Source organism: Sardina pilchardus, chromosome 23, assembly GCF_963854185.1.
Source record: "Sardina pilchardus chromosome 23, fSarPil1.1, whole genome shotgun sequence".
Classification (NCBI taxonomy): Eukaryota; Metazoa; Chordata; class Actinopteri; order Clupeiformes; family Clupeidae; genus Sardina; species Sardina pilchardus.
This window is the reverse complement of record NC_085016.1, coordinates 19,672,111-19,685,179: the sequence shown is the minus strand read 5'-3', so window position 1 is coordinate 19,685,179 and position 13,069 is coordinate 19,672,111. Positions and strand designations below refer to the sequence as shown.

The 13,069-nt window shown below is 44.1% G+C and overlaps 1 protein-coding gene across 1 annotated transcript in view; it reads left to right on the top strand.

Annotated features, from left to right (window-relative positions):
• The first annotated feature begins 5,161 nt into the window (after window positions 1-5,161).
• Window positions 5,162-13,069, top strand: part of LOC134070949 (receptor tyrosine-protein kinase erbB-4-like) — a 252,134-nt gene continuing 244,226 nt past the window's right edge. The window contains exon 1 of the mRNA XM_062527490.1: window positions 5,162-5,295. Coding sequence (XP_062383474.1) covers window positions 5,223-5,295 — 73 coding nt within the window. The 5' untranslated portion in view covers window positions 5,162-5,222. The remainder of the gene's footprint in view (window positions 5,296-13,069) is intronic.

Below are 13,069 nucleotides of genomic sequence, written 5' to 3'. Positions count from 1 at the left end.
AGTTCTACATGTTTGTACATGCTATTTAACTACTGTATATGCTATTCATTTTCCTCTTTTTATGGCCCATTGCATGAACAGAAATGATGCCAGAGCTAACCTGAACCCCCACAAGCCATCTCCTAGAGTGAAAGGTAAGAGTTGAAACATCACATGCCAGAGTGAAATAAACAGCATCATATATCTTAATGAACCACTGGAGCACTGCTGGTCAAACTATGAAGGTATGTCACACTATGTTCAAGAAAAGTAGCTGTGTGCACATCCCACCTTGCAGGTGCAGGACAAATGGAGAGTAGCTTAGGAAAGGAATATAATGTCTGCAACACTGATAAATTGCTCCCGTTTCATGTGAAAAAGCAACGTTTCGACCCTACTGGGTCTTCATTAGGCAAATGGGTATATCACACTAACCATAGTCAGAAGTGCACACTTTAAATAGCAGGCATGTCCAGTTCGTGGCAGGAAACAGGGACAGTGCATGGTTCCTATGTAGGGAGCAACCCCACCCCACCCCCCCACCCCCACCTGAGTCGATGAGGGTGGGGTCAGAGATGCTGCAATAACCGTGAGAGTAGAGGGTGAAATTTGCCTATTATGAGTTCGTTTGTCATCAAATTGCCTTTGAAAAGGTGAAAATCTTGCATATTGTACTTAAGTAATGAAATGTAATAGAAAATGTTGGCTTTCCAATGAAGAAACAGTGCATAGCACTAGCAGCAATTGCCTGTTTGTCTCATATCAACAACAGGTATTGGACTATGTCAACATCTGTAGCGTGAAGGGAGATCCTCACTGACCAGTGACCACCACCAATGTGTATCACCCACATGGCTGAGGCACAGCAGCCATTATGCGGCAGCCACTAATACTATGCATTATGCAGCTTGAGCTGGAGAATGAGGGAATGAACTGATCAGTCAATTACACAGCCATGTTGGAAATGAGTTGGGAATACAGCCCACTGAGTCCAGTGTCAGGAAACTCACTCTCAGTCGCAGGCGTCCTCCAATGGGATAATGACCCAAAACACACAGCTACAAGCACCCAAGAACGGTTAAGGAAGAAACAGTGTGCTATTCTGAAGTGACCTTCTATGAGTCATCTCTGGAAAGAGTTGAAGCATGTTGTCTGTGGAAGGCACCCTTCAACCCTGAGATGGCAATTGGACTTTTGTTCAGAGCTATAGAAAGCATTTGTTGAAAGTGATTGCCTCTAAAGACAAGGGACGGATACTATCATTTGTTGTCAGTGTCACTTGTTTTTTTTTATTTAAAATATTCTGTTGAATGAAGAGTCAAAATCGAAGTCTAATTTGCAGTAAACATGGAAACAATGATGAATGTTGATTACTTGTGTCAGATTAAAATTATTTCATTTTAAAATCGAGTGTTTTTCTTTCATTCGTGGAAGGGAGCCATCAATTTCAGTCAAGACTATAGTAATGATAGTGGCAGAAAATGGTCATAGATGTGGCAGTTTAAAATGAAAGTCTGAAGAAATGCTATAAACTGAGGGAAAAGCTGGATTAAGGGAGGGATAACAGATGAATTCACATTGACGTGAAGAAGGCAAATCGTGATTAGCTTCATATCCTTATTGTAATCCTGCATGGTTTAAAAATAAACACACACACACACACACACACACACACACACACACACACACACACACACACACACACTGTATGTGGGTAGTCTCACACAAGCAGGGTAAACATTTTGTCAAGGCCTTGACTCATATGAAATGAAACCTTGTTCAATCTACATCCGTTGAAGGATGGAATAATGATTCATGACCATTCATGACCACATCACCACCAATTCAGGAATACATAATACCAATGATATAGGTTTGTTGGACTGGACATCCGAAACGAAGATTAACCATTTAAAGGTTGATAAAGGTTAACTATTTTAACAATACTTAGAGTGTTTATTATAAGATAATTTAAGTAGGACTGGTAGAAACATTTTTTAACCGAAAACTTTATGGGTTAAGTTGGTCTAGTTTTCTTTTTTTATACATATATTTTGGCCTTTTTATGCCTTTAATTGGACAGGATAGTAGAGAGTGAGACAAGAAATGATTGGGAGAGAGAGTTGGGGTGGGATCCAGAAAGGACCACGGGGCAGGAATCAAACTGGGGTCGCTGACGAGAAGTGCAGGTGCCCCAGCCAGTTGCGCCACAGCTGGGGCCAAGTTGGTACAGTTTTCTGCCACAATAACATTGTGGTAATATGATGTGTTGCAGTGGTGTAGTTTTGTCATTGACTTTACAGTATGTGAACTTGACCTTTTTCAGAATAAGACAATATTGTGATTATGAGGTTTATACATGAGATTCCATGATATTCCATGAGTTGTTGATATTCTGCTCCATTCATTTTCCCACATTTCACATTTCAACATGTAATTCACACAATCACCATTAGCAAAGAGAAATCTAGGTTGAACAGCCTTAAGAAGATGGTTAACTGTGGGTTGTCATCATTTTTTATCAGAAGAAATAAGCCCGTTGGCAGAGTGTTGTAACAAGCATTGTAGCAATATTAACCATTACATCGGCACATACAGTATTTGTTCACCACATTTCAATAATGCACAACATAGTTGTTACATTGTACTTTGGGATGTGAATACACTGAGTTCTGCGATATAAGGTGTAGCTTATTCATACCTATGTCAGTAATAACATACAATTATCTAACATCTAAAATAATAATATATTTACATAGGCTATATACATACATACACAGTTTATACAAGAGTCTAGTGGGACATTCTTACTGACTATTGTTTAGGCAGTCGGTCTTCTTGTGGTCAGCTTTACTCTAAAAAAAAATCTGTCCTACTAGATGGAAGTTGTATCCCTTTTTGGTGGTAATGCTATAAACTTATATTTTATGTTAGCACTGCTCTACTGCAATCTGCTCCATAGCAATAATACTATAGTACTGTAATATTGTACTATTGTATACTGTAGTGATATTATGTCATCCTCATGGAGGATGGGGAAGTCTTTTTAGTCTTACTATACCAAATAGGATTAATATGGCTTCATATTTTGAGTATTACAGCATTTGCAAATTGCAAAACCCATCTCTTATTCCTCTTGATCTTCCATTATACTTCTTTGCCCATGACGTAAACTTCATCAATGAGGTATAGTCCCACAGTTTTTACAACCTGTATGTATTTAGCATGCTTTTATAAATATACTACACTTAATTTTAATTTACCTGATTCAGTCATTCACCTAAGACCTTAACCTCAAAAGGAAATTTAAAGATTGTTTTGCACCTGACGCTAGCTTATATAGCCTTGATGTAGGCAGCCAAATATTTGTCCTCATACCCCTCACCAGTTAAGTAGGCACCTGGAAACATAGGCTTCTGATGGCATTACATTTCTTAGTTATAGGCTACATGTATCTTATTATAGACATGAATATTTGAGGGTGAGCTAGTGATTGAGGTAATCCATAGGCCTATGGAAACCCTGGTATTATTCATAGGAGTAAGTGCAGAACACTTCTCTGGCTGTCTAGAGCAGTGGTTCTCAAACTGTGGTACGAGTACCACTGGTGGTACGCAGACTCTCTGTTGTGGTACCCCTGGGAGTCTCCAAGATGTTTGAAGACAAAATAATCACTTCAAATGGTATAAAAATATATGAAAAATCGTTACATTTAAACTAGTTTTTTTTTATCTTTCTTTAAAAAAAAAATTTAAAAAAACAATGAAAAACGATATGTATAATGTAAAACATATTTAAATTGGCCTACACTACTGTATTTAAATGCTGGTCATAGTGGTGGAGGAGGTACTCATTGTGAAAAGTTTGATAACCACTGGTCTAGAGCTCTACAAGACGCTAAAACTTTAGGTCGTTCTGTAGCCACTAGATGGCATTATGGAATTAAAAATGGAACATGCAGCTTGTCAGTAAACCTCAGACCCATTGCTCGCCATTTAAGTTATTTCTTTATTTTTATTCTTAAAATAATTCTGGTTATAACGCATTGTTGGAAACTATAATGTTCAAAACACGTGATAAACAATAACATTCAACACTACATGATAATGAACGAAATGCAATTAGCTTACATTCGACTGCTCCAGAAAAAAATAATAATGTTAACACCTCATGCCTCTGCCTATGTTTATCTTTGGCGCTCTTCTTAATACACAAGATGCAATGGTGATATTCAAGTGTTACACATCTACTAAGCAGGAAGACTGATAGATCAACTGCAAATTCAGTTGCAACCTGGGGGCCTCTAGCGGCCATAGGATGAAAATTATGCAATTTACACCTCATTTTCTGTCTTGGCCACTCACTTTTTTGAAACACCTGTCGAGTCACTCGTATACTTTTCAATTGATTAACTTATTGGCTATATTCTAAATACACTACATAATCTTTGCAGCACGTTGATACATGTGTTTTGTGAGGCAGGCATTTGAAACGAATTGACCTCTGAAAATATCGAATAGCCTTATGCTCACATAATGTAGTCCTGGATTAACTGAGTTGTCTCCATTCTGATCATAAAGCAGCCATAGCTACTTTCGAGTGTCAATTTGCATACTATTACGATTTGATTAAGGGTGTGTGTGTGTGTGTGTGTGTGAGAGAGAGAGAGAGAGAGAGAGAGAGAGAGAGAGATTGGTTTGCTTGAACTATTGTTGCACCTAAGCGCAACCACAAAATCTTAGTGAAGAAATGTTTTCTAAGTTTGCTCCTCACTTTGAAGCAGGTGTCGTGGCACGCAAAAGCAGAAATTTTAACACATTAATGAGCTAATCAGCCAATGAATGACGACGAACAGAGATATGGGGTGGGGATTTCAAGAAAGGACCTGTTCCTATAGCCAATCATTCGTTAGATGGGCGGCAAGAAACATTCGGGGGAGGTGTGCCCGGACACCGAACGGTCGCTCCGTGCCGAAATCAGCCAAGAATAATGTCAGTGTCAGTTTAGCAATCTAGACGAAGCCATAGGCGCAGTGGAAACTAACAAATACGGTTTTCCAATAACTTTATTTGCATTGATTACCGAGACACAAGCATAAGCACGACATCCGACTGACATACATGTGACAATCAGAATTGCGCACTGGACACAAGCAAGCTGAGTTTTATTACCGCGCGAAAAACGGGATACTTTACTGGACATGTGAGAAAAGGGAGTTACAATCGTCGAATCTTCTGAGCAAAATGAAGCTTCCCCGTTTTCTTCATTGCCTTTTTATCACTTCGTCTATGATTTGGCTGAGCGCTTCACAGTCAGGTGAGTGACAATTGTGCGCAAGGTGTTTGTTTACGGTCCGAGCTGAGGCGTTCAGCCAACGCTCATTTCACACTTACAACTAAGGGAATGTTCTGTCCCAAGAGAGCACAGATGGTCGCTCATTTGGCTCCCTTTTTGTCGTATAAAAGTTACCGAACTGCGAAATACACACCCTGTCAAGTCTCAGTCAACAGCACCGGGAAACTCGACTGGGACGTTAACGTTCAACAGCCGTGTGCCAGTCAGCTTGCGCATGGTGTTTGGCACGGACCACACTCTATCGTGACCTGCGTATGCTTAGTTTGGTGATATGACACATACACATTGACCCTGAATTCAGACTGGGTAAAGGGGCTGCCCTGACATTCTGGAGAAGGGCCACAGCACTGCACAACGGTAAATGCGGTGCCTTTGGCTACTGGCACCTAATCAAGTGTCTTTTCGCCAATGCATTTTTTTTGTTAGAGCTTGGTCAGTTTACTTGTTCGATGTGCTCGGGTGACACCGTGCGCCACAGCACACAAATGATGATAATGAAATGCCACCTGCCACCATTCAGTGTAAATTACAGCCCAACGCAACTAGAAATGTCACTTATGCCACAGGATCATAAACGATAAATGACAAGGGCTAGACTCATCAACGTCGGCTTTTATTGCCGCTGAACAAAGCCTCATAGGCTGTTTTGTCATATCATGGGACAGAGTGACCTGACGCGCAAATTGTTTTGCACTTTTTGATTTGATTTCTGTTGTGCAGTTGTCGTATTGACATTACTAACATTTGGAATAGACAAGTAGCCTATATCGTGATGTAGAGGGGAAAGTTGTCAGGCACTGCCGATTGACAGAGTGAGCGGTGCATCTCCACACGATGGTGGTATTCAACGGAGACACGCTGAGGCGAGCGAATATTTTCTACTCTCTCCGCGAGATACGAGCGGGCCCCACACTGTTTCCCCGCTGCGTCTCATACATGTTGTTCATTATGCATATCGACTGCGAAGAAAGACCCGAGCCCTGCGTTGGCCGCTTATGAATCGTGTTTTGTCATATCTAGTGGGAGCGAGGGCGGCTTTGTCAGCGTTTTTTTTGAATATGTTAATTCACAAATCAAACCGATATGGTCAGTGAGTGGCTTGTCCAAAAAAGAGGAGGTTATGGGGCTACAACAGTTCAGTGGACAAATATAATGTAGTGTTTATTTACTGTAAGTCGCTATGGACAAAGCGGCTGCCAAATACCATAAACATACACATAAACAAAACACTGTGGTCAAGTCTTGGCCAAGTGGTGGATTTATCGAGATCTTTCTCAGAATACTATAATCATGTCTAGTTATTCACATTTTAATGTTGTTTGTTTGGATGTTCTTTTTGCAATTGTTTAGACCTTATGGTCTTAATTACATTATCATCGTCTCTTTAATCATTTTCCAACATTCATTTTATAATTGTAGAATATATTTAATCCCAAAGCTTGTTATTATCTGATCTCATGCCCAACTAATGAAACATTTCTCTCAAAAGTTGCACAATTGTGTGAGCATCTAATTAGTAAAGTGACTTTTGGTCCCAGAGTCTGGGGGGGGGGGGTACTTTTTTCCCAGAGATGGCTTAGTAGTGCCCTTGTGGATACCATAATGAAAAGACCAGTTCTGGCAGGTATCAAGTATGGGGACCCCCGAGAGGGGAACATTATGTTGATTGAATTGCTTTTAGATGACCAAATTAAGAGGACGCAGAGGCGACACGTTAAGAGGCCGAGTGAAAGAGGCCGTCCTCTGTCAAGGTTATTAAGCTTGCCAAATCCCTGCAAAGAAGCATATTTGTGATGCAAATTTGCTGAAGAATGTGAGCTATGCCGCTCACTCGGGATGCTATGTGTGCAGAATAGAGATGCTTCTTGACTGTTGCCAATGCCTGACATTATCGTGGTGTTCTCTCTCTCTCTCTCTCTCTCCTCTCTCTCTCTCTCTCTCTCTCTCTCTCGGTCTCTCTCTCACACACACACACTCCCCGGTGGGTCCCCTAGTGTGTATATTTCAATCGAGGTCCAGTTCCATCCTCGCAACGGTTACTCTGCAGTAATATTTACAAAAGGCGGCTTGTTGAACAACCTCTCTCGCCCTCCTGTTTTTTAGTGCTTCCCCTGGTTTTTTGTGGAGCACAGCACAGATTTCCTAATGGTCCTCATTATGCACTGCCACTCTCTTATCAGGAGGCAGATGGCACTAAATTTGACCCAGGCCGTGATGACATTTAAGAGTTCTCAAGGAAATTACTGGTGGTCAACCGAAGAATACCAATATCAAATTATTAATCAGCTTTGGCACGGATTAGGCCTCGTTGGCGAGTTCATAGGAGCGAAAGGAAATGAGAATTTATCTCTTGGTAATTAAGATCCGCGGGCCCGCTCTTGTCTAGACAGACGATTTTTCATCAGGAAAGCCTCCCTGTGCTCATCTTTTATGGCGTGGTACTGTTTGTCAAAGCCGAGCTTGCCAGCAGTTCCAGAGGCTGAAGTAAGGCTTTTCTTTGTATAACGGCTGCAGTCCGAAATAGTCTTCCCCCTTACAATGAACCTCACAATGGCAAGGTTAGGAGTCACAGCCAGGAAAACGTCAATGCGGCCCCTCGTACAAATTGCACTAAGTGTGAATGGTCCGGGCAGTTTAACTGATGCTCCACAGCCACACACTCCCAATTGGAGTTCTGGTGGTGAATCATTTGCATTAGAGTTGGGGTCTAAATGATGAAGGTGTAAAGGACCTCCCATAACCGTGATGGACAGCATTAAACGGGTTGACCATTGAATCCTTGATAATGATGCATGTTAAATTGATCATCTGCATATATTTATCTGTGTGTGTGTGTGTGTGTGTGTGCGTGCGTGTGCAGGCACTTGTTTGTGTGTGTGTGTGTGTGTGTGCGTGTGTGCGGGCATGCTTGTTGGTGTGTGCGTGTGCAGGTGTGTTAGTGTGTAATGGAAAAAGTATGCAATTAACAGCAGTGCCGGGGAAGGCTGGTGGTCTCCGAGGCATGGCAGTGGGTAGCGAAATGGCCTCAATCAATGAAACGCACGTAATTAAATGTTTCTCACAAGCCCTCGTTTGGCTCCTTAAGTGCAAGTGACCTTGTGCTGGCCTGGGTCCGCAGGGGGAAGCTGAGACTCCCTGCACACAACAATGCACTTGCATTTTAATTGGACAGTCTGTCTAAAGGCCTTGCAGAGGAATCCTCCTCAGCGAGCAATGCTCGAACGGTCCGGAGCCGAGAGTCAGAGCAGTGGACGATGCGTGCGATGACGTCCACTCTCCCTCTCCAGGGGCCAGCGGAGATGACCTACGTCTCTATCAACACCGGGCCGGAGTTTGTGTCTCAACAAAAGCCCAGACAAAGTGGTTCTTTTCAAGAGCATAAGTGACTGTCTAAATGTTTACACAGACACGGCGACATGTAGAGGTTTTCAGTGTTCCACTTGTCCGGCTAGAGAACAAGGCTAAAAGGGATATTCAGCTCGAGCACCCGCAGTAATGACCGCCATTTCCCGGTGACCTCTCCTCCTCGCTCTTCCCGTGGTGGGTCGTGAAGGAGGGTTAACCTCTGTCTGCCTCATGCTTAATGGGGAGAATGGGCCTCTTTGATTTGGGTGAATCGTCTCGTGCCAAGTCCTGGAGGGGGGGCAGACATGAGGGTTATGGGCGGCCAAAGCAAATGTCGACTTCAAAACAAAAAAAAAAAGACAAGAAAAAAAAAACTGCTGAGACTTTCAGTTGCTCATCTCTCCTTTGAAAACTCTCTCATCCTCTCTTTGTCATTCCCTTTTCTTCTCCATCTTTTTTCTTCTCTTTCACTCTCTCCCTCTCTCTCTCTATCTCTCTCTCTCTCTCATTGTCTGTCTATTCTGCTCTTCTCTTCTTCTTGCTGTCATCCTCCCTCTCTCTCTCTCTCTCTCTCTCTCTCTCTCGGCCTCCTCTTTGATGCCTCGAAACCGAACAGCATCTTCGGCTTTGTCAGCTCTCGTGGCGAAAAGGAGAAAAACCAATAAGGCGAGTTGTAATCCTCCAAGCTGCCTTTCTCGCGAGGTCGCTTGTGTGGCAGGCGGGCAGGCAGGCGGGCGGGCGGGCGGGCGGGCGAAAGCGAAAGCCCCCCGGGGATTTCTTTTCAGCGGCCGGAGGGGTTTGTTTTTCGCCACCACTTGTAATTCTTCTCAGAAACGACTGCATCCCACCCACCCCCCAACCACCACAGCCCCTACTCCCAACCACCCTGGGTAGCGCTGGGAGCTGGCTAGGGACCCTCTTCTTCCCTCTTTCCCTTCTTCCCTCCCTCCCTTCTTCCCTCCCTCGCTCCCTCTCTTCATCCCTCTCTCTCGTCTCTCTCCAGATGCCCCAACCTGCCAATACTAGCCTTGCTTTTTTTTTTTGTTGCTAGCCTCCCCAAGGGCTGCATATGTTTACATGTGTTTACACACCAGCATTTAATAATGACAAGACATCATTGGAGTACTTCCATTCATACATCATGTACACTCCATCCATAATATACTGTGGTATCCGTGCAGTGCGTTCATCATCCTTGACACATTACTTGTATGTTACATATACAACCGGGTGATTGAATAATTTGGGTCTGCTCAGGCAATAAGGCACAGACAGTGACTGAGTTGAGAGCATTTATTTTTCATGTCCTTGGGGAAATTGAATAAAATAACAACAAGGAAATTCTTCACAGCAATGTTTCAGTTCGCTTCTATTTAGTTTAGTTTTTTTTTATGAGCCATCATATCTGCACGATAGCGGCATCCATGTCTGTGAAAATCAGTGTGTCTCGGTTTTAAATTAATGTCAACCCGGCGCTCTCTCTCTCTCTCTCTCTCTCTCTCTCTCTCTCTCTCTCTTCGTTTCCTGCTGCTCCTCCGTGCCATAACTCGCTCGCTGTGAGGTGAGGCAGGCATCACTATCAATGGAGCCAGTGTTTCCTTTCATAGGCTTATAAATCCACGCTGATTTTATTGCAGCACCTCCCCACTGAGCCCCGGTGCCATAATCACCGGTGTGCGCGTTATTAGAATTGCCACGCCGTATAATCGGCCATCCATACGGAAATCCACTTGTATTAGCGATCACCTGCTCCCCCACCTCCCTGTATAGTGCACTGCACTGCCTGTGCTTCCCCCTGGCATCCCAAAACAGATGTGTTCTCTTGTCTGTACCGAGGACTTGAGGACGACTGCTATGAAGGGCACACTTGATTTGGAAAAGTGCCTCGACCCAGAACTCATAGCAACATATTCCCACTTAAGATAGAAAATAATTATAACTGCTTTGTGCAACGGGTTTAGTTTAGATGTCTATCTGAAGTTTGACTAACTGCACTCTCTCAGCCGTAGTCAAAGTCTATTTTTGTGAAGCTAGCCCAAAGTCCAAGCATCCTCCTCCTCCTCCATCTCCTTGTTGTGTGCATGTATGTCAAGAGGCATTAGAACAACAGTGGAATCGGCACAGCTCCCCACCGGTCCTCATTACTGGTGAGGGAGGACACCCAGTGGCACAGATGCGGCCCCCACACCGCTGAGCTTTGTGTACACACAATAAGGCTAATAGCAGGTTGACACCGCCGTCAAGCTGCCAAAGGCCTCCGCTCACTCGCTGTAAAGACCACATGCATGTCAAGTGTGTCATCTAGGTGCCGTGTGTGTGTGCGTGTGTGTGTGTGTGTGTGTGTGTGTGTGTGTGTGTGTGTGTGTGTGTGTGTGTGTGTGTGTGTGTGTGTGTGTGTGTGTGCGTGTGTGTGTGCGTGCATGCGTGTGTGTGTGTGCGTGTGTGTGTGTGTGTGTGTGTGTGTGTGTGTGTGTGTGTGTGGATCGAGAGAGAGAGAGAGGGAGGCTCTTTTGTCCCCTACTTGTAAGCTGTCTCTGGAAATGTCCCACGCTAATCAGCGTGTACTGGGTAATTACAGCATGTCGGCCCATGATATTGACTGCTTTGAGATGTGTGGCGGACTGGATGAGGAGGAGGAGGAGGAGGAGGAGGAGGAGGAGGAGGAGGAGGTGGTGGTGGTGTTTATAATCTTGACTGCCCGTCTTGGCGTGCGCAGAAAGCGTAGCCGCACTAGCTTAGCGCCTCTCGCTGCGGTCGTGCGAGATTAGGTGATTATTTAGGGGATTAAAGCATGATTGTGCATCCAAAGCAAATGTTTCCCATCTCTCTTTACAAGCGCCGGGCATGCTGAGCGCGCGCGTGTGTGTGTGTGTGTGTGTGTGAAGCTTTGTGTAAACACACAGTAGGAAGACTCCTGGGGACTCTGGGAATGCTGCTGCCCAGGGTGCCAGTGTTGATGTCATAGAACATAATTGATTACCTGATTAATGAGTTAATAAGTGACACGGCCCTTCTGATTCATGTGAACCAATAAGAGAGTGCTGAATATACGGTCTGAACTCCATAGTCCACAATCCCGGCTTTTTGGCGGAGTGGTCAGGGTGCGTGTTTGGTTCCCTGTAGGCTCTGTTTGTGGCCAGATGGTGTGACTGTTGTTTCCCTTTAGTGCAATTAAAGAGGAGAAATAAAGTAAAGCAACATTTATCCTCATAAAATGTTTGAGGTGCAGAAATAATGAGTGTTTTTCCATAAAGAAATAATCACTTTATTTTTCCTACGCACAGATAGTTGGCACAAGTGAATTAAGTCGTTTATTGGTAGTATAACTATACATTTTATGAGCTAACACCACTAGCCCAATTAAATCAGTGAACATGTACAGCATATGTGTAGTCAGCAACAGTGCAGGTTAAATCGTTCGTTTGATTTGTTTTTGTCGTCTCAGAATAGGAAACATGTACTTGTACTTGTACTTGAACTTGAACCATTCGAGCTTGTACTTGTTTCTATCAGTGTGTGTCTTTAGGAGCACTTGACTAAGAGATGCAGGGAAAGAGAGACTTTGATAGAGAAAGAAGAGAATGAAGGAACTAAAGAAGTCAGGAATGATGGATTACACAGAGGGAGGAAGGAAGGGGAGAAGAAGACCAAGTCAGTACATACAGTATGTGTGCTAAAACACGGGGGAAGAGACTGTGAGCCTTGTGTGTGTGTGTGTGTGTGTGTGTGTGTGTGTGTGTGTGTAGTGTGTGGCCACCACCACACAGGTGGAACTGGTCGGGGGGGTGGGGGGGGGGGGGGTGCAGTGTGAGGTGGCGGGGGCACTTTGTCCTTTTAAACGGCTCCTTTTGCTTCCCTGACCTGTAATAAATGAGCGAGCGTTTGGATGTGGCAGCTGAGACGGGGGGACCAGGGAGAAAGGGAATTCAGAGCGACTGAAAGAGGTGGAGAGAGGGAGAGAAAGAGAGAGAGAGGGGGAGGAAGAGAGAAGGAGAGGGAGAGAGATAGAGAAGATAGAGGAGGATAGAATGGAAATGAAGATGTCTGTTGGACTATATACTATTGGACCCTACTGTAGCCACACGCCCCCACCTCCCTGTGTCGGTCCCTTGGAATGAAAAGAAGCTTTGTGTGTGCATGTTTCATGTGTGTGGCAAGTCTGTGCTTATGGATGTGTGTGTGCATTTGCTTTGTGTTCATGCGTAGGTGTGTTGTGCATATGTATCCGTGTGTGTGTGTGTGTGTGTGTGTGTGTGTGTGTGTGTGTGTGTGTGTGTGTGTGTGTGTGTGTGTGTGCGTGTGTGCAAGTGTGCATGTCGGAAGCACAAAAGCGCTGAGCTCCTGGAGAAGGCGGCCCAGGAGTCGAGCGGTCAGACCCTGCAGAAATATC